Raw genomic sequence first — 21,500 nt, forward strand, 5'->3', positions numbered from 1 at the left:
GATTCGCTATATACAACAAACTCCTCTGTCATGATTAGTCGACAGTCCTCAGCTTGACCCCATACTATTCCAACCAGCAACAAATTGTTCCAATGCCAATATGTATATCATATCCCGCCAAGTCCTGACGTATCAAGATGCCTCATTCAAGACGCTAGGGTCACCAATGATATGCCACACGTTGTAACCTCTTGTAGCCGCGGCCTGCCAGAAGTCGGTGCCAGAATCATCCAACAGAAACTCTTGACTAAAATTCACAAGGTCAGAGTTGCCAGCTCCCGCAAGCAGCCGCTGCCTTTCAGCTCTAACCAAATCCCTCACATTCTTGAGCTGTCTTACGAGTCTCTCAAATGGGTCCGGAGGAGGCGGCGGTGTTGGAATCCCTGCCGGTGTTGCTGTTCCCAACATGTTGCCATGCTTGCGGCGCTGGACAATAATGTCCAGGTCCTGGGCTTGCTGGCTCATGACTTCAACGACGTCAAGCTCTCCATGAACATTGACGAGATTCCATCCTGGCAGCTGAAGTGTCACGATCTTTATGCCAACAATAACCGTGTACACAAACTCAGTAGCACTCATGCATAGGAAACGTGGACGTTCGAGCTCTCGATGATCGAAACGAAGATCGAAAAATGTTCTGAGGGACCGGAGACAAGACCAAAGAAGTTGCAATCTGTCCGTCAAAGGCAGATAGGATGCCGCAGCAGGCTGTTCCGAGAGAGCGATCTCATAAAGCATCACTTCTGCTACATTTGCATGGGATTTGAGGTTATCTGAAATAATGTAAGTACCAAGTCACTGGTGTCGGTTAAAAAATCCATACCGTTGTCCGAGAACCGTTCGACAAGAGATTCTCTATACTGCCGCAATTGTTCCTCGAACGATTGTACTACCATAGTCAATGGCAACTTGCTGGTGGTTTGGCCAAGGTTGTCCTCTGCCATGGTTATAGATATGGAATGTGTCAGCTGTTGGATGCGTACAAGCTTTATCAAATACTCATCGGACGGGTATTGCATGTTGGTCTCAATGACCCTGCAACACATGTCCAGATGCGTAGTGTTCATCAAGAGATCAGGCCGCCTGTTTGTTGCAAACACTCTGTATCCAGAATTAGTCAAGCCACATGCATGCGCCAAAGTGGCAAAACTTACAGAGTATTAAGATAAAATGTTCCGGCGTATACCCTCATATGATCAATGTTGCGGTCGAATTCCTCGCCCTTGAGGCTCGCATCGTCTTTGAACCTCAGGTTGGCGCAGATGGCGCGAGCAAGGAATAAAAGGTTTGTCAACTGCGAGCCCTTCAACCCATAATGAAACCTGTAAGAGGTCAGTGATGAAATAGTTAGTTGAATTCGGCGTCGAGTACACACCATGCCACCAGAATCTGCATGCCGTGCAGCAGGTCAATGCTGTTAAGTCCATCTACAACAGCTGATCGGCCAATTTCAGCTAATAACTCTTGGCCAAGCTTAACCTGTCTAGCTCCGTCGAGAAAGCACCCCACCATCATGACGGCCTTCCATAGAAATGGTCGATCCTCCCGCAGCTCTAAAGCTGTCATATGCGCTGGCACGCACACGAATGGGAACAGGCATGAGTGTATGGTCCTGAATCCATTGAGCAGCAGCTCCGCTTCCTGTGGCGTGGGCCACCAGGAGTCCCATGGCCGTATCTTGTTAGGAGCTGACGGTGGAGGATGTTGACCGGGGTTACTCTCAGTCCCTGGTTTGGAAGGAAATATGTGATCAAACCTCCATGCATCAGACCTGGACAAGAGTTCGGATCGACTCCCTTCGGTCTGAGATGGACTCGACTCTTCTTCTTCCGAAGAAGACTCGCGTCGCACGTGTGAAGACAACTCTTCGAGACGTTTCTCCAGAGCTGCTATCTTAGAAAGCTTTGGACTTCTACGGGGCCGGGCCGGAGCCGGAGTTTGGTTCACGCATTGCTTGTCCAGTCGGTGGCACCTTGAAGAAGGAATTCTAATGTCAGCGTATGTACCTCTCCACCAACTCACACCACATATGTATATGGTACAAGACAAGCCTGGTACGGCAACGATTAAACGCAAGCCATCAAGATATTCCCAAAAATGAACCAATTATCATGACTTACCTGTCGCACTTGAGGCTCCCAAGAGGACCAGGGACACATCTTGCCTTAGCCTTAGCGCATGTTGTGCATGCTTTGGGCCCCTTGTTCTTAGCTTGAGCTGAGCCAGGACTCATCTTGTCACGACTTAGGTATCTGAGCGTGCTTTGTCTCACAGAGATTTAGCAGTTTGAAAAGGAGACGGAGTTGGAAAACGGCGACATCCCAGACATCGATCAATATTCTGTTGACCCCGGTCGTCTCAAGCGCTCTTTGACTGGTCTGAAGTTGTTGATATGCAGGGATCCTGTCACTAGAAACGGACCCGGCCCTCGAAATCTCGCCGCTGCTCCGGCTCTGTGGAGGCCGGTCATCCCTGCAACCCTCCGGTTGTCATTTCCCTGTCGGTAAAACATTATTCCGATTATAGAATGCAACCATGTCAGAACAGAGTATGATGGCAGATGGATTTGTTTTAACAACACTCGGTGTCATGATAGTAGCATTTCGTTAACAACATCACATAAATAGTGGGGACAATAAATAGTGCAGTTGTCCCATTTAACCACGTCATGTGGTAATGGGCAAAAATAATTCAATTTGCATATCCAATGGATAGCGTAAATGGTAAAGATATCTCAAAATGGTTGTCATAGAAGTGAACTGGAACTGCTCATCTTTCACCTGTGATGGCAGTGCGCGCTAGATGCTAAGCATATCTTATGCTTAAGCAGCAGCAGCAGCAGCAACCTCGGACGATTGCTTAATCTCGAGCTCAAGAAGCGCCTCAGTAATGCCATTGACAGCTTGACCGGTGGCCTTGATCTCCTTTGTAGCCTGTTCGATGTTGAGTTGCTTGTCGGTCCAGAGAGGATTCTGCACGTTGCTCTCCTCGCCGACACCAATGAATCCACCCTCAGCAGCCCAGTCAGAGGTTCGCTTGATGTTGAGGCGAGTCCAGATCTCATCAACGGCCTGGACAAGCTGGTCGCGGTACTCCTTTACATGACCGGGTGTAGGGGTAATGCGGAGACGTTCCTGACCAACTGGAACGGTGGGGTAGTTGATGGATTGGACATAGATTCCGTAGTCGTTGAGAAGCATGTCGGAAGCCGCCTTTGCGGTCTCGGCGTTGCCGACCAGAACAGGAATGATGTGAGAGGGATTGGGGATGACAGGGATGTCACGAGCGTTCATAGCCTCCTTGACAGCTCGGGTGTGCAGCTGCTGGAGTCGTCGATCACCATCGTACTCCATCTGGTACTCGATAGAGGTTTGAGCACCAGCCATGGTGGCAGGAGGCAAAGAGGTAGTGAAAATGAAGCCCGGAGCCAGTGAGCGAATCATGTCGATGAACTTGGCGCTACCAGCGATGTAACCACCAACGCAACCGTATGCCTTACCCAGAGTACCAGTAATGATGTCGATTCGGTCCATGATGGTTCCGCCAGGGGCACCGTTAGCATGGGCTTCCCAGTCAAGGTGCTCAGCAACACCAGCACCATGAGGACCGTACATGCCGACAGCATGGACTTCATCGAGAAAAGTTATGGCGCCGTACTTGTCGGCAAGATCACAGATTTCCTCAATGGGGCCAATGGAGCCACACATACTGTACACCGACTCAAAAGCAATAATCTTGGGCACGTGCAGGGGCAGCGAAGCCAACTTGGCCTCAAGATCCTGCACATCGTTGTGCTTGAAAACAATCTTCTTGGTGCCCGAGTGTCGAATTCCCTGGATCATAGAGGCATGGTTCAAGCTGTCGGACAGAATAACGCATTCGGGCAACTTGCTACCAAGTGTTGCCAGGGTTGCGTCGTTGGCGACATAACAAGAGCTGAACACAAGAGCGCTATCCTTGGCATGAAGCTTGGCTAGTGTGGCTTCCAGCTCAACGGCGTGCTTGTTGTGACCAGAGATATTTCGAGTACCGCCTGCACCAGCACCGTACTCCTCCAAGGTTTTGTGCATCGTGTTGAGAACATGGGGGTTGCGACCCATACCCAGGTAGTCGTTGGCGCACCAGACAGTTACTCGATCCTCCTTATCAGACATATGCGCACGTGGAAACTCCTTTGCCAAACGGTTGATGTTGTTGAAGTAGCGGTAGGATTTGTCCTTGTGCTTCTTCTCGAGCTCCGTGTTGTAAAAGGTTTCATAGTCGAATTTGCCAGGAGATTGGAAGCCAGCGGCGGCAGCGGATGCGGTCGGGGATGCGGATGCGGCCTTTCGGTTCGCGTGAATACCAGGAGGAGCTGGGGCGCAAGGGTTAGATACAGTCAATTGACAACGAGAAGTGAATATATCGGAGTGGGATTTTTGACTTACCATTGTCGCGGCCCTCAAAGAGTGGACGTTCGACAGCGCGCGCCTCCTTGTTGCTGGAAGTGTGAATCTTGGCCTTTCCGGTCTTGGAGTGGCTAGAGAAGGCACGAACAGAGCCAGCAGCGCGGTTCTTGGCGGTCTGAACAGCCATGGCCTTGCCCATGACAGGGCATCGCTGACCAAGAAGCTGCAGCTTCGACATGGTGCCGCCGCATGGGGAGGCGGGAGCCGGAAGAGCGCGAGACGAGGTCGACAGGGCGCGCAGAGTGGCGGGAGTAGCCGTCTTCATGAAAGGGCACATGGCCTTGGATTGGCGAAGAACAGCATCCATTGTTGCAGGTCGAGTTGCGAGAGCAATGCTTTCTAATAGCGAGCCAGAGGGGCAAAACGTGGTAGTTTTGAACTTGGAGGGGCAAATATGCCGGGTGAGTAAAAAAAAGCGAGGAGCTTACACTCGATCGCGAGAGCGAACAAGTGAGTCGAAGCAAAAGCAATTGAGCTTTTGCAAATGAGAAAAGGCGGGTTGAGGTTGCGGTTGAGTGCAAGAAGAAAAAAAGATGGAGGAGGGAGAGGATGAAGAAGAAGGATAATAAAGTGGTAGATGACTGTGAAGGGAGTGTTGAATAAGTCGGTGGTCCATGGCTCGGCAAGAACGGTCGGTTCTTGACCCACAAAATGCTTCCGTTTCGATTCCGTCCATACGTTTTCTTTGCAAATTTCCTCTTCTAGGCAAGTTCATGGTGCATTCTTCGGGCCATGCAGGGCCCTTGATGCTTGAGGGGGTGCTGTAAGGCCTAGCCCAGACAGTGGAGTTTGTAGGTAAATAATGACATGACACGTGAAGTGTTTGAGCCACTGACCTACTGTGAGGTACCAAAGTTACCGAGTCGTATCCGTACATTTTGCTCTATAACCGCCGTAAACGCTTCTGCATAAGAAGCCCAACTGACTCTAAATCTTCGACCCTCTCACTAGGTAGCTTAATGAAACGGGGTAAAAGGCAGAAAGAGGGTAACCTCGGCGAAAAAGAATGTTAAGTTGCGGCCATGCTGCGGCCCGCAGTCTTCAGTTCCAAAGTCCGCACGTACAACGGTTGGCAATCGTACAGGGACGAAACCGCCCGAGTCAAACTCAGGGACGACGGTAAAGAAATACATTACTTTTAATTGGCTCGTTTTGCTCATGCACGTTGCAGTCGTACTTTAGCCTCCAGACCCTTGACAGCTGTACATCGATTGGTTGAGTATCGTTGAATACCTAGGTTGTCATCAAAAGGCGGACAAGTGTCTTACAATAAGAGAACAATTCGCAAAATAACCCTACCTGTACATCAAGTAATATTGGCAATGTGCTTCATAATCAACCACTCAGCTCGAATCTCCATAGTCACATCCACAGCGTTAATCCAGATATCCCCGAGTCTAAAACATTCTGCTCTCGGCCTTATACTAACCGTCTCGTACGATGAATTAAACATTTAGTGCCATACCCACTGCTCAACAGTCAATCCTTCACTTCCCACCTTCTCCCTCCGACAGGAGTTAGAATGGTAAGCATACTTGTTATCCCTCGTCCATATCATTAAAGCACGGAGCGGTTACTTTGATTGTCTGAAATAGGTACGAAAGATAATCAAAGAGTCAAGAATTCGCCAAGCATCGGCTAAATTTGACCAATGAATCAATTGTCGAATAGACTACAGCAAGTGAAGTATTGAATTGCTCTGTTATCACATTGAACGAAACACGACAGTCAATAACTAGTTGAGAAACAAAACTGCCCTGGCCTTAACTGCCGTGCCTTCACTTGCAAAGAAAAAATCAATCCTCAAAAGGGGGTATCATCTGGCTCAATAGTATGCCATGCCGTAACGCCGTCGCAATCATCGTCCCTAAGTAAGTACTTGACCCGTCATGCTACCGGCCTGGCTGTTTGCATAACCTGTAAACTCCTATCCCATACCAAAAAGACAAGACTAGAAATGCCACTCTAGGCGCCGTGAGGGGTTCCGCTCTTGGAAATAGACTGCTTTTTCAGTGTGTCAACTACTGGCGATGCACGATACTTTTGCGCATTTTCAAGGGCCTCGTTGGCCCATGTTGGTAAGCGGACCGCTCGGCTTCTCCTATTATCCATTGCTTCCCGCATCACTTTCATATCATTCCTGGCCTTAGATCGCTCCTCGTCCTGATGTGAGTTGTGACGTCCGATGTTCTGCAAGTTCTTACATCCAATAAGTTAGCATTCCATCCAACGAGAGCAAAGAACATCTCAACTTGAGGCAATCCGATGCTGGGGGATGCGATCGGGGTTTCCTACGATTGGATCTGGGTCCTTGGCTTTCTCGCGCGCCTTGGCAAATATCTCGGCTTCGTTAAATCCGCCAATTGCCTCGAATCGCTTCTCCAGATCTTCTGCTGTGGCCTGAGCCACATACTCTGGGCTAATGTAGCCCGAGATGATGGCAATCACAAATTTTTGGCGTGATATGAACTCATTAAGCATATTCCATTGTTGCATGTCAGGCAGCAGGCCGTACCGACCCTCCTCACGGATTCGGTCTATCCTGGTAGTCAGAGCTCTGGCATCCTCAAACGTGTAGTCTCTCATCGGCCACAGGTCGCATTTTTGCAGGTTTCCAATGCTTTCCCGTAGACGATTTTCGAATTTAGTCCTTGCGGGAATCTCAGCCCTGACATTGAACATCCTGTTTTGCTTAAAGATGGGACTGGGGTGTGAAAGCAATGCAGGACTTTGAGTTGACCTGGACTCTCGGTTTGGCGGGTTATTCGACGACACATTAGTGATTTGCGCGATCCTCGTCGACCCAGCTGATGGGTTTGGGGATGGTAGCGGTTGTGTAAGTTCGCGAAAGGTCGCATTTGGTACTGGTTGTTGCGTAGAGGGTGTCTCCGTTTGATACTGTCCACGAAAAAACGTGTTCGCGCCGGTCATTGGCATGGGAGCTGACCCCTGATTAAGGAGGGCAGGCGGCCTGTTGATGCTTGGTAGATCCCACTGGTGTCGTGTAGCTGTTGACGAGGCCGGCAGAAACTGAGCGTCGCCGGGCATATCCATCGCTCCGTCAAACGATTGGTGCGCAGGCTGAGCCTGGGTAGGGTGAAGGGGCAGCTCTTGTTCTCTACGCAGCCGGGCCTGTTCCGTTAAATACATGCCACTCCTGGCTCTCCTGGCATACTCTTCTGGGTTAGAAACTCGAAGTCGGTTCAGTTCGATCATCTTCGTCACCGCCTTATTTTCTTCCTCGGTGAGAGTCGCGTTCAGGTCCTCCTCCTCAAAAGTGTCCGTTGATACGATGGAGCGGATCGCCTCGCCATTCTCTCGAAGCTTGATGAGTTTGTCAAGAATCGGATCCTTGCCGAGGTATGGAACGAGGTCAGCTGCTGGTCGGTCTCTGATCTCTGCTACAACATCGCCTTTGCGCTTCGACCAGCTGATCGGGTTCTTTTTATCTACTACCCGCGATGCAAGTTGCATCTTGAATACTTGTCTGTTGTTGAGATTATCCTCAAATGTACCGGCAACCATGAACCGATAGACGAAAACTTTCTTCTGCTGCCCTATACGATAGGCGCGGCCCACAGCCTGTTGCTCGTGAGACGGGTTGTGTCTGATATCAAAAATGACAACCCTGTTGGCACCATGAATATTGAGGCCAACGCCACCAGCAGCCGTAGAGATCAAGAACACCTCCTTGCTACCCTGGTTGAAGTCTTTGACTTGTTGTTGTCGGACTGCCACCGGGGTTTTGCCGTCCATTCGCGACACTGTTCTTCCCTGATTTTTACACATATCTTCAAGGTAGTCCAGAGTGATCAGAGACTGACTGAAAACGAGTACCTTGTCATTGACTTCGCGTGCTTCGTTAAGTACGGTTGTCAGGAGCTCCGTCTTCCAAGAGATTGCTGGTGAGTCCAAGTCTCCAAATGATTCTAGCGTCTCCGTGAACTCGGGAATAATGGTCTTGGGGAAAGACTTGTCCGTTTCCTCGCCAACTTTCGACATGATCTTGTTTTGAATGATCTCCAAGATCTTCGCCTGAAAGCATTTGGGATGACTACAAATCAGCCCAAGATGAGGTATAGCAGCGAGCGTGTCAGGTGTGCCGCCACCATCCCTAGATACACCTTCCATGTACAATCGGTACAATTTCTTTTGAGGCTCTGTGGGTGGTACAAAGATGATGAACTCTTGCTTTGGTGGCAAGTCGCCTTTCATAACGACTATGTTGCGGCGATGGACCTTTGGCGCTACCATCTGCTCGAGTGCCTTTAACAACATCTGTGCCTCTCTCCTTTCGGCGGTTGTACTGTCATGAAAGAGGCCTTGCTTCACCGGAGCAGAGTAAATTTCACGGAATTCGGAGTATGGACCAAGAAAGTTGGGCGCGACCCAATCGATCATGGCAAAATACTCGAGCAACTTGTTGGACAGAGGTGATCCCGTGAGCGCAATGCGGCTCTTGGTCTGGAAGCGCGAACATGCTTTGTTGGTTTTTGAGTCCCGGTTTTTCATATAGTGTGCCTCGTCACAAACAACCACATCAGGGCGATCTCTGAGAAGGTTCGACAGTTCTGGAGACATCTCAATAAGGATTTGGAACATATTGTAGCTCAAAATCAGGACTCCTTTGCCGGATGCCCATGATGTGACTATAGAAGGCCTTTCATGTTCCGGCGTATTTGCCGTGCACTTGCGTAGCGCGCCGAGTGCATTCGCTGGAGCCCACTTCAAGAATTCGTCCATCCAGTTGTCTACAAGTACAGCTGGGCAAAGAACTAACGTCCGCGAATTTTGCAGGTCTTTGGGGATTTGAGCAACTACAGATGGATCTTGAGATTCCGATGCCTCTGCCAAAGCAACGAGAACAGTGATGACTTGCATCGTTTTACCGAGTCCCATCGTATGAGCAAGCAAGCAGCCTTGCCGAACACTGGCGTCACGCACGATCTGGTTCCAGATGAAGCGGACACCATCGACCTGATGCTGTTTGATGCTACGAGCAATGTGATCATTGACGTAGATCAAGCCCTGGTCTTCCTCTTTGCTTTCGTTTATGATAATGCGGTTTCCGTCCCCCGCGGCCAAGGGCTGCGAAGCAAGGGCTGTTCTTAATTTGCTTCTGCGAAGTTCTTGCTCTTCAATTCTTTGTTTTTCTCGCTCGCGAAGATCCACTGCAGCTTTGTCGCGAATGATCTCCTTTGGCCGTGGTCTTTGGCGATCTCGATCGGCCTCTGCGTCGATGTCGCTCAGATCATCAAGGATGTCCAAGTCATCTTCTTCCTCTGGGAAATGGTCACCGAGAACGTATGTTTCTTGCTTGTAGATCTGACTGTCTTGGGGAAAGTGGGGCACAAGTAGCTTGATAAACATGTAGAATGGCTCAAACATGTTTAATCTGGACTGTTGTCTCACGAGATGCTTCTTGATCTTTGCCGGTTTCATGCTCGACATATGCTCTTCTGTCTTGTGTTGGCACATGAAGAAACAGTGGCAAAGGCGTATAACATCAAAAAGAACCCCCTTGGAGCCTTCCTCGTTTGATCCTTGCTTACCCCGTACCAATGCGTCAAGGTAGGGTACAATATGTTTTGACCAGACGGCACCAGGCTCCTCCGACAAAATCAGATTGACTGCTGCCTTTCTTCGCTCGTGTTCCATCTGCCACATCTCGCCAATCAACAACCGCCAACGGTCACTGTTCTTGGCTAGTTTATTGAGCGATTCCGAGGCGAGTTTTTGGAGATCACCAAAATTCTCGATGGGGGGAGGTTCGAGATTGGTAAGGCTGCGAGGACATAGGGATGTTTCTAATGGGAGCTCATCGAGTTGTTTATCAAGGTCGCGGCTTTCCATGATGGGACCGGCAGGAGCCTGGGTCTCAGGGGGGCTAGTTCCGGACACATCGCCTCCAGGAACGGTAGATTCAGGCAGGGCGGTTTCTGAGGTGTGCGTCTCGGGAGCTTCGTTCTGTGTTTCTTCCACAAAACACATGTTCGTATCCTTGGCTGGGCTGGTCAGATCAATAGGGTTAGTCATATCACAGCCATCCCGGTCGTCGAGGTCGTCGAGGTCGTCCTGGGTCAAGTCTACAAATGTAGTCTCAGCATCCATTGGTTCTTCCTTCATAGTGCGAATTGGTGAGCGCTGATCTCGGCCCAGACCCTCTTCGACAAGGCCGGTGTGGCTATCAGGAACAACGAAATCATCTTCATCAGAGCTTGTGAGAACTTCATCGTCTAGAAGCTCGTTGAGTTGCCGCTCGGTGGTTGGTTTTGGTCTATGAGCTCCTTGTGGCTTTGGAGGCGGTTTCGAGGACTCAAGCATCTTGATTAGCCACGTCTGATACAGCTTGTCCTCCAAACTCTGTTCGAGACTTTTGGCTGCGTCACGATAGGATGACTCCGATGTCCAATCTTGCTTTTGTATTTCATGGCATAGTTTTTGGATGCGATTGATGAGATGCTTGGCCAATTCATGCGCTCTCTGAATTTGCAGGTTCTTGGTCCCATGACGTCGTGATTTTTGCCATATACCGTGAGCTTTTCGCTCATATTTCGGAAGCTTCTTTTCACGCCACTTTGCCTCAACGGCGTCGATAGCCTCGTTTAGTACTTCAGCAATCCGTTCGGGGGTGACTAGAGCATTGGATTCGCCGCCATTGTGAAGTGCATTTTTATACTCGGATTCTTCCTTCTCAACTTCGTCCCATGTCTTGTCGTCGGTTTCGTCACCAACACCACCCAGCTCTGCTAGCTCTAAGATTTCGTCGTCCGGATCATAGAGAACACTCGGCGATGATGAAGAGTGTTGGGGTATTCGGTAGCGGCCTGTAAAAAGCCGCCTCAAGGCCTTGTTGACAACAAGTCTCCTTGCAGGCGGTATCCTGCGCAAACTAATTGAATCGAAAGAGTCTTTGTGTTCTCTGACTAGAGAGGTCAATGCGTTATCGGGTGATATGATGGCCTCTGGTGAGACCTTGCCGTCGCCTAGATAAGCATATGCTGGTGCATCTTCCCAGGGAAAGGCTTTTTCAGAAACCAAGTTTGCATTAGCGGCCGCGTAGGTAAGAACATCGGCTTCTGTGGGGAGGAAGGCGCCGGCGATGTTGAGTGGTTTTTCTTCCAGAAGCGTAGGCGCCATTCGTCTGCGTTTAGTTGATCTCTCGTCACTCTCTGTGCCTTGGGTGGGACGTTCGTGAATGAGTGGCGGATTAGAATTCCCGACAGAATTGGGCTGAGAGTCTTTTTGCAATCCCGACATCTGGTTCGTGCTCGCATGCTCTTGTGTTATTCTCTCATCCGCGCTGTGGAGTGTCGCATTCGAGGCGGAAGCTAGAGTGGATGTTTCACCTTGTTTTTGATGGCCACCACTCGGCAAGTTGGAGGAATCGGCGCGATCTTTTGTACAGATTGTTCGTTCTTCGACTTGCTCGTCCCAATAGCTGGACCTTTTTCGCTTGAAATCCTGCTCCCATAGCCAATACCCCTTGCTCTTTGATCGAAGTGTGACAATGACTTCCGCAAATGCGGCCTTGTGACGAGCCTTCTTGATATGTAAACAATCCATCAACTCCTGACGCGAGCACACATGCTCAAATGTTAATAGAGTTTTGCCATCAATTTCTTCTTCGCGAATGCGCGTTGCGAGAGAGTCAATGTCTCCACTCCACGCCCATCCCAAAACACAAAGCCGTTGAACTACAACGTTGATGTCCCACGAATAGGGATCATCTTCTCCTATACTGCCCATTTGATGTTGCGCGTGCTCTTAAGAACACAATAGATGGGATTTCTAGTGATTGGTTAGGTTGATCTGGCACTAAAAAGAGTCGAGGTTGGCGAAGAGTAACTGACGTACCGGAAGATTATATTCAAGAGCATGGGCTGTAACGCCGAGTTTGCTGAACAGAAGTCCAGCAACGTTGAGAGAAGTGAAGAGAGAAGTGCATAGCAGTCTGTTAGCTGTGCTTGAGTGAGGTTGACCCGAGCCGCTTTTGTCTCACGGCCTTAAGACGTTTATAAATCAGACTAGATTGCAGGCACCAGCCCTCAATAAAGACTTGCTTGACCTGAAGAATGAATACAAAGATTTGCCGGATGTAGGATGCGTTTGTAGCTCAAGACTTATAGATCTGGGCAGGATCAGACGCCTTACGCGACCAGGGCGCAAAGACAGAACGAATGTCAAAAGATGAAAAGAGCTGTAATAAAACGTTTCTCTGCTTCTTTATTTTTAAAATCGCTGGAGCAAAGTAGGAAAAAAGGGAATCGCGCGGTGCGCCTGAGGAAATCGAAATGCAATGAATAAACAGGTGAAGAGAGATGCACTAGAAGTCCAAACCCATGCACACCTCGCCGTCGGAGCGCGTCGCAATAGATTAGTTAGTAGGTCTGTTAGTGCATCTTCTGAAAACAATAGATGCTAGTGGGGAGAAACTATGCCACGTGATCATCATATGTAGGTGAATGGAAATCAGGCATCTACGGAGTACACCTAGGTGCCTTAATTACCTACTACCTACCTAGGTAGTAGATAAAGCTACAGGTAGGTAATAAGGAGGAAGAGAGATTGCCGCCAAGTCTCTAAATACCGGAACTGGTGAAATAAGATATTAATGTCTAGGCTGGCCATATACTAGATAGCCATAGTGAAGGAAAGGCAGCTCGAGCTCGTGTCTACGACAGTAATGAGAAAATATACATTTTTAGGTGCCAAACTAGTAGGTATTTTTCCTCACCTTGCCGCTTGCTAGGTACCTATAATCCATGAAGAAGCGAGAGGGTAGCACCTATAACCAATAAAAGCAACCTCGTCCCTTCATCCGCCTTCTAACAGGGATGAATGTCTATTGGGGCTAATTCGTCAGTGCTACCTTGGTAGGCAGATATGGGCAAACAGATTGTAATTTCTGCAATGCCTGAGTAGTACTGATGTTTCGTTGCAATGAAGAACTACTAAAAAGACACCATGGCCCAGTTGTTGTCTGGCTACCTATTGAGTACTGGTTTGTTCGATTTTTGTCTGCTTACTACCAAAGATTTATTACTATTTTCCCTACCCCGCCATAGTCGTCAAAGACCCCTCATGAAGTCCAACATGAAGAAAGAAAGAAAAACTGTTTTATATTAATGCATGAATAAGGTCAAAGGGAGATATAATAATGCTATCACGGGTGACATAACATCCAAAATCTATAATTAAATACATGACCTTGTCTACTGTCATCTTTTATGCACGTTTGTGGAATCAACCTTTCTCAAATTCCGTCTAGAAGCACCCACTGAATTATTAAGCCACCCCGTCTAGCGTAAAGGTCCAAAGCACGCAAGCCAACGACTTTCACCAAGTTGACAATCTGGGAATCTTCAAAACAGCCTTGTCCTTCTTCAAATTTTCTTCGTTCACATTCGATTTTCTCGCTACAGAGTCCCAGTCAACCTCGACATCATGGCATCTCTTACAAGCGGGGAGTATCCCCCCACTCTCAAAGCTGAAGAAAAGGACGCCCTCATCGAGACCGTCAAGGACTGGTCGATAGGCAATGGCCTCGCAGTCAGGCCTCCCCCAACCGTGATAGCCGCCGAGGCAGATCCCAAGGGTATCGCTGCTACTAATGTGCCTGTCACGCTCTTCCCTAGTCCGTTTCCCAGCCAGTGCTTCTCCCAGGGCAAGGCGGTTCAAAAGACGTACAACGAGCTGTATGCCTCAGTGAGCAGGGATGAAGAGTTTCTGGCCCAGGTAGTAAAGGAGTATGTAAATTCCAAATAGAAACTATTAGTTTCAACTTCTGAACATTTCTAGGGTTGCAGACGGCGATGAATTTATTCGAAACTTATGGGATGTCCACACCAAGGTCAAGGCCGAGGGATATACACAGGCAAGAATTTATACATTGGGTGAAACTGCCGATCTGTAACTGACAGAATGATAGAGCCTGTCCCTAGGTTTATTCCGATCAGACTACATGGTTCACCAGGATACTCACACCTCCCCCCCTTCTCTGCAAGTTAAGCAGGTTGAGTTCAACACCATCGCCTCTTCTTTTGGTGGTCTCTCAACATACACTTCCGCCCTCCACAAGTATTTACTCCTGAGAGCCAAGTTCGCAAGAATTCAAGGCTGACAGCGATAGGTATCTTGCTACAACGGAATACCCAATCTTGGAAAATTCCATCACTCAAGGATCGCTAGATCTACCAGAAAACACCAGCACTCGGGGCTTGGCAGCAGGTATTGAGGCAGCTTACAATGTATCTCCTCAGTCCGAACTCGGACACCAAAAATGTGTCATCTTCCTGGTTCAGGATGGCGAGAGGAACATTTTCGACCAGCGCCACCTTGAGTATCAAATCATCAAGTCTTCTCCATCCATCCCCGTCTTCAGACTTCCATACTCTCAAATCCTGAAGCACACAAAAATCGCAGAAACTTCCAAGCGACAGCTTCTGTACCATCTTCCACGAAACCCCACCAAGGTTTACGAGGTTGCTGTTATTTACATGCGATCTGGATACGGACCCTCTGACTACCCTGATCAGCAAGCCTGGGATGCCCGATACCACTTGGAGAGATCAAACGCAATCAAGTGTCCCACTGTTCTTACTCAACTGGCCGGAACAAAGAAGGTTCAGCAAATCCTGGCGACACCGCGGCCGTCATCCTCGCCTTCGGCCCTCAGCAGATTTATTCGCGATGACACCGATGATGCCGCTGAACTATGGCGCACATTCACCAACATTTACCCCATGGACACAAGTGATGCGGGTCTCGAGGCTCGAAAGAAGGCTCTTGACCCTAAGGCTTGTCAAGACTATGTGCTAAAGCCTCAGCGAGAAGGTGGCGGAAACAACATCTACAGGGGAGCCATCCCCGGTTTCCTCAAATCTGTCCCTGAGTCCCACTGGGGATCTTATATCCTCATGGAGCTCATCACCCCTCCCCCAGTTAACAACATCATACTCCGCAACGGCAATCTCGAACAAGGAGGCGTCATTTGTGAACTGGGAATATATGGTACTTGTGTATGGGATCAAATCACAGGAAAGGTTCATCACAACGAAGAGGCCGGATATCTCTTGCGCACAAAGGGTGACAAGAGTGAAGAGGGCGGTGTTGCTGCTGGCTTCGGGTGTATGGATAGCTGCACTCTAGTATAGAGCTCCTCCATTTTAGGTAGATAGCAGGGGCTGTAACGACCGAATGAGGCCCTAGGGATTCGAATCTGCTCAAGTTATTTACAAGACACTTTTTGACAACTTTCATTGTATTCCACTGCTATATGTCACTTCATGATACTTTCATCCTTTCTCTCACATCCGTTCTTTTCATTGGAATATTTAAGTTATTATTATTTGGACTTCCTATAGCGTCCCAGCACTTTGGCGCGCATCCTATGTACAGTTATACTGACCCTACCGCAACAGGTCCCTCTACCGCTTTTCTTTTGGATATTGCAATGGTGGCTAGCAATCGGGGTTTGCTGGTTGTTAATGCATATATTAATCGCCTCTATAACATTGATACACAGTATCGTCCAGTCGGCCAAGCAGACACTCCATTTAGGACCTTGGTCCTTTCAACGGATTCTTTTCTTCATTCGACAGCCTCATTTGCTACAGACGCACATCCTCGTGCCATGTTTAGCAGTATGGACGTCCATGCTGGTAAGAATCTGCCAATAGCTCCTGTGGGCAAGGCTCATGGTTATTCTGGGAAACCCACTGGGGGAGATTCATCATATTGTGTTTTTTGTTGAACTTTTCTTATGTTCATGGATTGTGTTTTGGCTTGTCATGATTCTTGGACTCTTGCGCTTACGGAGCCGTTGGTATCTCTGATCCGCCGCGATTAGCAACTTTACGGAATGATCGCTCGCCGGGCAGGAGATGGATCAACAGGATGGGACCTGATTGCTTTGAGGATCGAATTGGCGATTTTCAGGACGAATCGGTGAAAATAAGGTCGAGCGTCATCCAACTCGACATGATTAGGTCCAATAGCAATTGATAGACATAGGAATCATCTCTTGCCTAGTAACTTACTCAACTGCATCGTTGATATGTGATGTTAAAAGTATATTGCATCGTGGTATCATACAGTTCCTTCACCGGCTGTCTTAAAGCCCATCGTACATTGCACCCATACATTAGCATCCGACAAAAGAGACCATCTTTGAGACAGAGAGAAGAAAGCAGCAGTCGAGGTATTATGGCGCCACGAAAAGGTCGCGTCCATGTGGGCATGTTTACTCGCCCTGCTCGGGAGCTTGGGGACGTCGAAGAACCTCAATTTGGCCTGGACCATGTTAGAACTGACGAAGCAATATCGTATCGGAATGGTGGGCATACGCTGGACAATGCTGAGGCTTGTGCGGTTCTGGCCGCTGGCGTCGGTGTAAGAGCGCATAGTGGCGTCGCCCTCGACATAGACGGTAGCACTGTATGGATTGTTAGAATGGCCTGACTCTGAACATGCTGGACAGCTGGCTGGCTGCGCATCATATCATATCGTACCCCTTGGGAAGGCTCATAAGGTAGTCTCGAGAGGGACCCTCGGCGAAGCTGGTGACCCTGAACCAGCTCGTCTTGCGGTTTTCGCGGTTACCAGAGTTGCTGGCGATAGAGTAGCGAACGATGTCGCGGCCGTTGCTGGTGGGTTGAACCTCTGGGGTGTCGGCAAGGTTGCCAACGATGGTGATCTTGGCCAGAGGTCGAGCAGCGGTGGTGCTGAAAGCACGGGCAGAGAAAGCCGGTGCGACGGCGGCACGACGGAAGACGGTAGAGAAAGACATGATGTATTTGGTGTGTGGTGGTGTGTCTTTTTTCCCTCACTTTTCTTTGTTTCGTTTCGTCGTTGGCTGGAGGGGGAACGAGAGAAGCTGAAGCGGAGACAAAAATCGAACTGGGACTTTGATAGCAGTCGCGTAGTTTCGAAACGCTGAGACGCGATAGGGTAGGAAGCTGAAATTGTGTTCTTCAATGGGTTATTTGATTGGCTTATGCTTAGAGCTGTTGTGCGACCCGATAAACGGGTGCCGTTGAGTTTGGTAGCTCGGATAGGTACATGCTCATGACATATCGTTATAGGCCTGCTTGAGTCAACCTCACCACGTCCCTCAACATGATTCAAAGCCAAGAACAGCTTGATCCCAAAAACGGACCCTTAGATTTAATCAAGAATGATTTCAAATACCCAATTCCACCAAGACACTTGAAGAACCATCTGCTAGGTAACTGTGACATTCTTCTGCCAAGGTTGCTGCTATCTCATCCGGGATACTAAATGCTCTAGATTACAACCACCAAATCAGCCAAGCGTCGTCATTTCTACCCAAGAAAAAAAGATGGCGGCTCAAAGTTCAGCGCCCCTTCGATCCTTAGCTTAAACAGGTAGATTAGATTTTCAAAGAGCTTGCATCGCAGTGGAGGCGTACCTGAATTTCAGGCTCAGACTTTCGGCCGTGGAACTCAAGCTCAAGGTGAGCTAGCTTCTCCCACTAGTAGTCTCGTTCGTTCGCTTAGGTACCCCTGCAGGCTACGCTTACCCGATCGGGTTGTCAATAGACGCCCTCAATAGCCGCGCTCTATAGACCCAGGCATGACAGTAACGCTTTACTCCACACGGAGACAAAGATTTCTGTTTATTTTTATTGAGAGAGAGGGGGCAATAAAAATGGAAGGGGGGAGGCGTAATACACTACTACTGTTGCTAATTGAGGGTTGCTAATTCTGGGCCGCGCCACCACAGGAATGCCCATCATGTTGTCTAAGTCGCCGCCTTATTGAGTCTTCCAATCCTTATTGACAGGCTGAACTGGCCTACTGTTCATGTTATTCAACTCCAACACAATTTATAAAGTTACTAACACAGCCGCTACGTATCTTCTTGAGTGAGGTCCTTGCGCTTCCCGCTTTGATCAACCGTTGAGCCAAGACGTTGCCATCTTTGCATCTGTCAACCTCACCAACAACCAACATCACCAAGTTGCTTTGACTTTTTGTCTTCATATATACTCAACCACTCACTCAAGAGCCTCAAAAAGCCTCTTCCACATCACGGTCGACGTCATGGCCGATTCAATTCACTTGTTCGGTCGTGACGACCTGTCTATAATAAAATCTCCTGGACCGGGAACAACTATCACTCCATCCCTCACAGCCAACCTCGTCTGCAGAGTGCTTTTCGGCATCATCGCCAACTTTGCATGCATAGTACCTCTGAAGAATCTCTACCGAAATGGCGAGTTCGCAGCTGTTGTCTTTATCGCCAACATTCAGGTGTCGAATCTCGACACAATCATCAACGCCCTCATCTGGAGAGACGACAACACTAGCAAGTGGTGGTCTGGACAAGGGTTCTGCGATGTCAGCCCTTACTATACCAACTTCCTCAATGCATTGTTTGGAACTTGTCTACTCGCCATCATGCGCAACCTCGCTCAGCAAGTTGGTCTTCTAAGAGCTAACCTTCTGTCTGTCCAAGAAAAGCGCCGGCGCAATCTTGTTCAAGCACTCATCATGTTCCCACTTCCCATCCTCCAAGTCGCTTGGGTCTGGCCTTTAACTATGCAAAGATATGCAGTTGCTACTCTTGTCGGGTGCAGTTGGGTCGCATGGCCTGCGTGGCCTTACATGGCCTTCTTCGTCATCGCTCCTGTTGTCGTTGCGCTGATAACATCCGGATATGCTAGTAAGTTCATATCTCTCTGTTTTCATTTACACATACAGACGAACTGACATAAAACAGTCCTCACTTACATCCGCTTTCGCGAGATTGCAAGGACCACTCGAACAGCAATCAATAGCAGCAGATCTGCTAATCAGCGGGCTCAAAGGACAAAGCGCCGCCTCTATCTTATGGTACTGGCCATCTTGGTCCCTTATCTACCTGTTGTCATCACCCTCGCGGTTCTTAACATTCTCGGTGCTTTCCCACTCCAACCCTTTGACTACGATCTCATTCATAACCGCACTTGGCCCTATCCGTGGTCGTCTGTGATTCTCGTCCCATCCAACGGCTTCACCTTCATCCTTCTGAACAACTGCTACATCAACATCCTCGCTGCCATTCCCGTCGTTCTCTTCTTCGGCATGACAAAGGACGCTATCAACAGCTATCGTCTTGGCCTGCTTTACTTTGGTCTTGGGCACTTATTCCCCAAACTTCAAGAGGAGTATGATCCTGACAGAATGATATACGGTAGCAATTCTGGTACCTCTCACCTCATAGATTCCTCAGTTTCGACGTAAGTATTGGCATTCCTTACACCTTGGATTCAACTCTAACTGATGGCAGTACATCTTCGATACAAAAAAAGATCAAAAGTCTTCTTACAAGTCGCAGCTTAACAACGGCATCATCTGCGAGCCTCAATCCTGTCTCTCTACAACCTACACAGAGCGCTACCATACCAGAAGTCGAGATAGGACACGAGTTGAGAGAATTTCAGACCTCGCAATCGCCCCTCCGAGAGATAGTCCACCCCCCTCTGAGTGCTTCGCCTTCTACAGACCCAATCACTCTACCTCCTCGCAATCCCTTTCTGTTTCGGACTCGTTTCGACTTACCCACTAATCCCACTCCCATCTTTGTCTTCCTTTGCCTTTAGAAGAAAGAAGGATCGTCGACCTCCTCTGGATCGAGGCTTACCTCTTGATTCCCTCCCTTCCGTCGTGAACGGCCACATGTGGGAGGGCAACGTGTCTATCCAAACTCCTCGAAACCAAACACTTTTTTGGGCGGATACAGAAGACGCCCCAACTCCCGACACCATCACGTCCGACACTCGCTTACTTGTCCCTATGTCGTCAACGTTTTCTGTCACGACCGAGCCCCTCGAGGAAACATATCGACGCTAGGAACGTCTATATGGCTGGGCCAGGTGATTCATCATCTATTCCGGGGTGGCCAAAAAGTACATCGTGCGATACCCTATTTGATTTTTGTGCCTTTTTAATTCTTATTTTCATTTGATTTCATCAGACTCGCACTGTGCGAGCTCAGCATCATTGCAGGCGACGGCGCAGGTACCAAAAGGATTCATTATGCTTCGAGAGACATACATAGTCAAGTCATTCAATTATAATAAGATACTTTTTCGACCGAAGGTAGTTTACTCTTTCTGTATTTATCATGTCACCAGTTCATGGTCAATGATAAGTGAAGAATTAACAGTTTTGTGATTATCATTGTAATCCAGTCTGATGCATGTCCTAGATTTTGACATGCATAGTATACCTGTATAAAGTGACCGTCATAATGAGTTTCTTAACCCATAATCGTTTTACCCAACCGCCATAACCAAGCCCTTATTTTAATAACTGTACACGTGTAACCCGTTGGTATCATAAATAGACAAAAGATCGAAGATGGGTATGTGAAGTAGTGAAGAAGTAGAAAACAAAATGATTGTGATCGAAAATGATGTTTCAGAGGAGGTGATCTGGGGACCGATGATTACTTTTCCCTGGCGTTCTTTTGAAGTTTGCGCATAGCCTCACGGTGTACATCGAGAAGGTCTCCATTTCGCATACGTTCGTCAAAGGCTTTGTCAGCCCATTCTTTCTCTCGCTGTTGTGTTTCGCGACGCTGTGCCTCAGCTTGCTTCTGACTCAGCAGGATATTTCGGCTCATATCAACATTGCGTTGGACCTCAACTTCCCGACTGGCCAAGAGAGATGACGGGGTGAATGGGGTCTCCCGGCCGGAGGTACTGATGACAGGTGTGCCTGAGCGTAGCTCCTGTTGAACTGACTGTCGAAAGTTGGCAAGTGCATTCTCACGGGCAGCAGACGTGGGGAGTGTCGACACGCGCTGAGGTTGATGAGAGTTCAAAAGCGCCTCTGAAGTGTTGAAGCTATTGAAGTTGCTGCTACCACTGAGACGCTGGAGAGATGGTGTTGAGTTTGAGGGGCTCAAGCTACTCTGTCGGATAAGTTCCTTTCTCTTGCTCAATGGCAAATCGTCAACATCAACTCCTGTGGCGGCAGCGTATATTGGGTAATTGTGCAGTGACCCAGCGTCGCTGGAGGCTCTGTGTCGAGGGGGAAGGTT

The 21,500-nt window shown here is 48.7% G+C and overlaps 7 protein-coding genes across 7 annotated transcripts; 2 read left to right on the forward strand and 5 right to left on the reverse strand.

The window, feature by feature from the left end:
• Nucleotides 1-132: 132 nt before the first annotated feature.
• FGSG_07265 (uncharacterized protein) lies at nucleotides 133-2,233 on the reverse strand (the record flags this gene model as incomplete). Its single annotated transcript, XM_011328701.1, has 5 exons — nucleotides 133-773; nucleotides 824-1,101; nucleotides 1,155-1,322; nucleotides 1,376-1,972; nucleotides 2,121-2,233. 5 exons carry the CDS (start codon nucleotides 2,231-2,233, stop codon nucleotides 133-135), a joined length of 1,797 nt encoding a protein of 598 aa, XP_011327003.1.
• A 434-nt stretch (nucleotides 2,234-2,667) lies between these two features.
• FGSG_07266 (5-aminolevulinate synthase) lies at nucleotides 2,668-4,957 on the reverse strand. Its single transcript, XM_011328702.1, has 2 exons — nucleotides 4,428-4,957; nucleotides 2,668-4,354 (listed from the first exon to the last, which is right to left on the reverse strand). Exons 1-2 carry the CDS (start codon nucleotides 4,753-4,755, stop codon nucleotides 2,823-2,825), a joined length of 1,860 nt encoding a protein of 619 aa, XP_011327004.1. The 5' UTR covers nucleotides 4,756-4,957; the 3' UTR covers nucleotides 2,668-2,822.
• Nucleotides 4,958-6,695: 1,738 nt separating this feature from the next.
• On the reverse strand, nucleotides 6,696-12,197 carry FGSG_07267 (uncharacterized protein; the record flags this gene model as incomplete). The annotated part of the gene is made up of 1 exon (XM_011328703.1): nucleotides 6,696-12,197. The coding sequence occupies one exon, from the start codon at nucleotides 12,195-12,197 to the stop codon at nucleotides 6,696-6,698; it is 5,502 nt and encodes a 1,833-aa protein (XP_011327005.1).
• A 1,698-nt stretch (nucleotides 12,198-13,895) lies between these two features.
• FGSG_07268 (uncharacterized protein) lies at nucleotides 13,896-15,604 on the forward strand (the record flags this gene model as incomplete). The annotated part of the gene is made up of 4 exons (XM_011328704.1): nucleotides 13,896-14,197; nucleotides 14,250-14,344; nucleotides 14,393-14,528; nucleotides 14,581-15,604. The coding sequence occupies 4 exons, from the start codon at nucleotides 13,896-13,898 to the stop codon at nucleotides 15,602-15,604; spliced, it is 1,557 nt and encodes a 518-aa protein (XP_011327006.1).
• An 897-nt stretch (nucleotides 15,605-16,501) lies between these two features.
• FGSG_07269 (uncharacterized protein) lies at nucleotides 16,502-17,354 on the reverse strand. Its single transcript, XM_011328705.1, has 3 exons — nucleotides 16,961-17,354; nucleotides 16,796-16,884; nucleotides 16,502-16,742 (listed from the first exon to the last, which is right to left on the reverse strand). The coding sequence occupies exons 1-3, from the start codon at nucleotides 17,236-17,238 to the stop codon at nucleotides 16,693-16,695; spliced, it is 417 nt and encodes a 138-aa protein (XP_011327007.1). The 5' UTR covers nucleotides 17,239-17,354; the 3' UTR covers nucleotides 16,502-16,692.
• Nucleotides 17,355-18,514: 1,160 nt separating this feature from the next.
• On the forward strand, nucleotides 18,515-20,305 carry FGSG_07270 (uncharacterized protein; the record flags this gene model as incomplete). The annotated part of the gene is made up of 3 exons (XM_011328706.1): nucleotides 18,515-19,136; nucleotides 19,194-19,692; nucleotides 20,056-20,305. The coding sequence occupies 3 exons, from the start codon at nucleotides 18,515-18,517 to the stop codon at nucleotides 20,303-20,305; spliced, it is 1,371 nt and encodes a 456-aa protein (XP_011327008.1).
• A 598-nt stretch (nucleotides 20,306-20,903) lies between these two features.
• FGSG_13106 (uncharacterized protein) lies at nucleotides 20,904-21,500 on the reverse strand (the record flags this gene model as incomplete). Its single annotated transcript, XM_011328707.1, has 1 exon — nucleotides 20,904-21,500. A coding segment is annotated over one exon (597 nt), but the record flags the coding sequence as incomplete, so codon positions are not given.

Source organism: Fusarium graminearum, chromosome 4 (assembly GCF_000240135.3).
Source record: "Fusarium graminearum PH-1 chromosome 4, whole genome shotgun sequence".
Lineage (NCBI taxonomy): Eukaryota > Fungi > Ascomycota > Sordariomycetes > Hypocreales > Nectriaceae > Fusarium > Fusarium graminearum.

Coding starts and splice junctions, on each gene's coding strand:
- FGSG_07269 (XM_011328705.1), bottom strand. CDS start 17,238: ATGTCTTTCTCTACCGTCTTCCGTCGTGCCGCCGTCGCACCGGCTTTC. Junction 16,885..16,960: donor CTTATGAGCCTTCCCAAGGG/GTACGATATGAT, acceptor CAATCCATACAG/TGCTACCGTCTATGTCGAGG. Junction 16,743..16,795: donor AAGCCTCAGCATTGTCCAGC/GTATGCCCACCA, acceptor AACATGGTCCAG/GCCAAATTGAGGTTCTTCGA.
- FGSG_07266 (XM_011328702.1), bottom strand. CDS start 4,755: ATGGATGCTGTTCTTCGCCAATCCAAGGCCATGTGCCCTTTCATGAAG. Junction 4,355..4,427: donor CTTTGAGGGCCGCGACAATG/GTAAGTCAAAAA, acceptor CTTGCGCCCCAG/CTCCTCCTGGTATTCACGCG.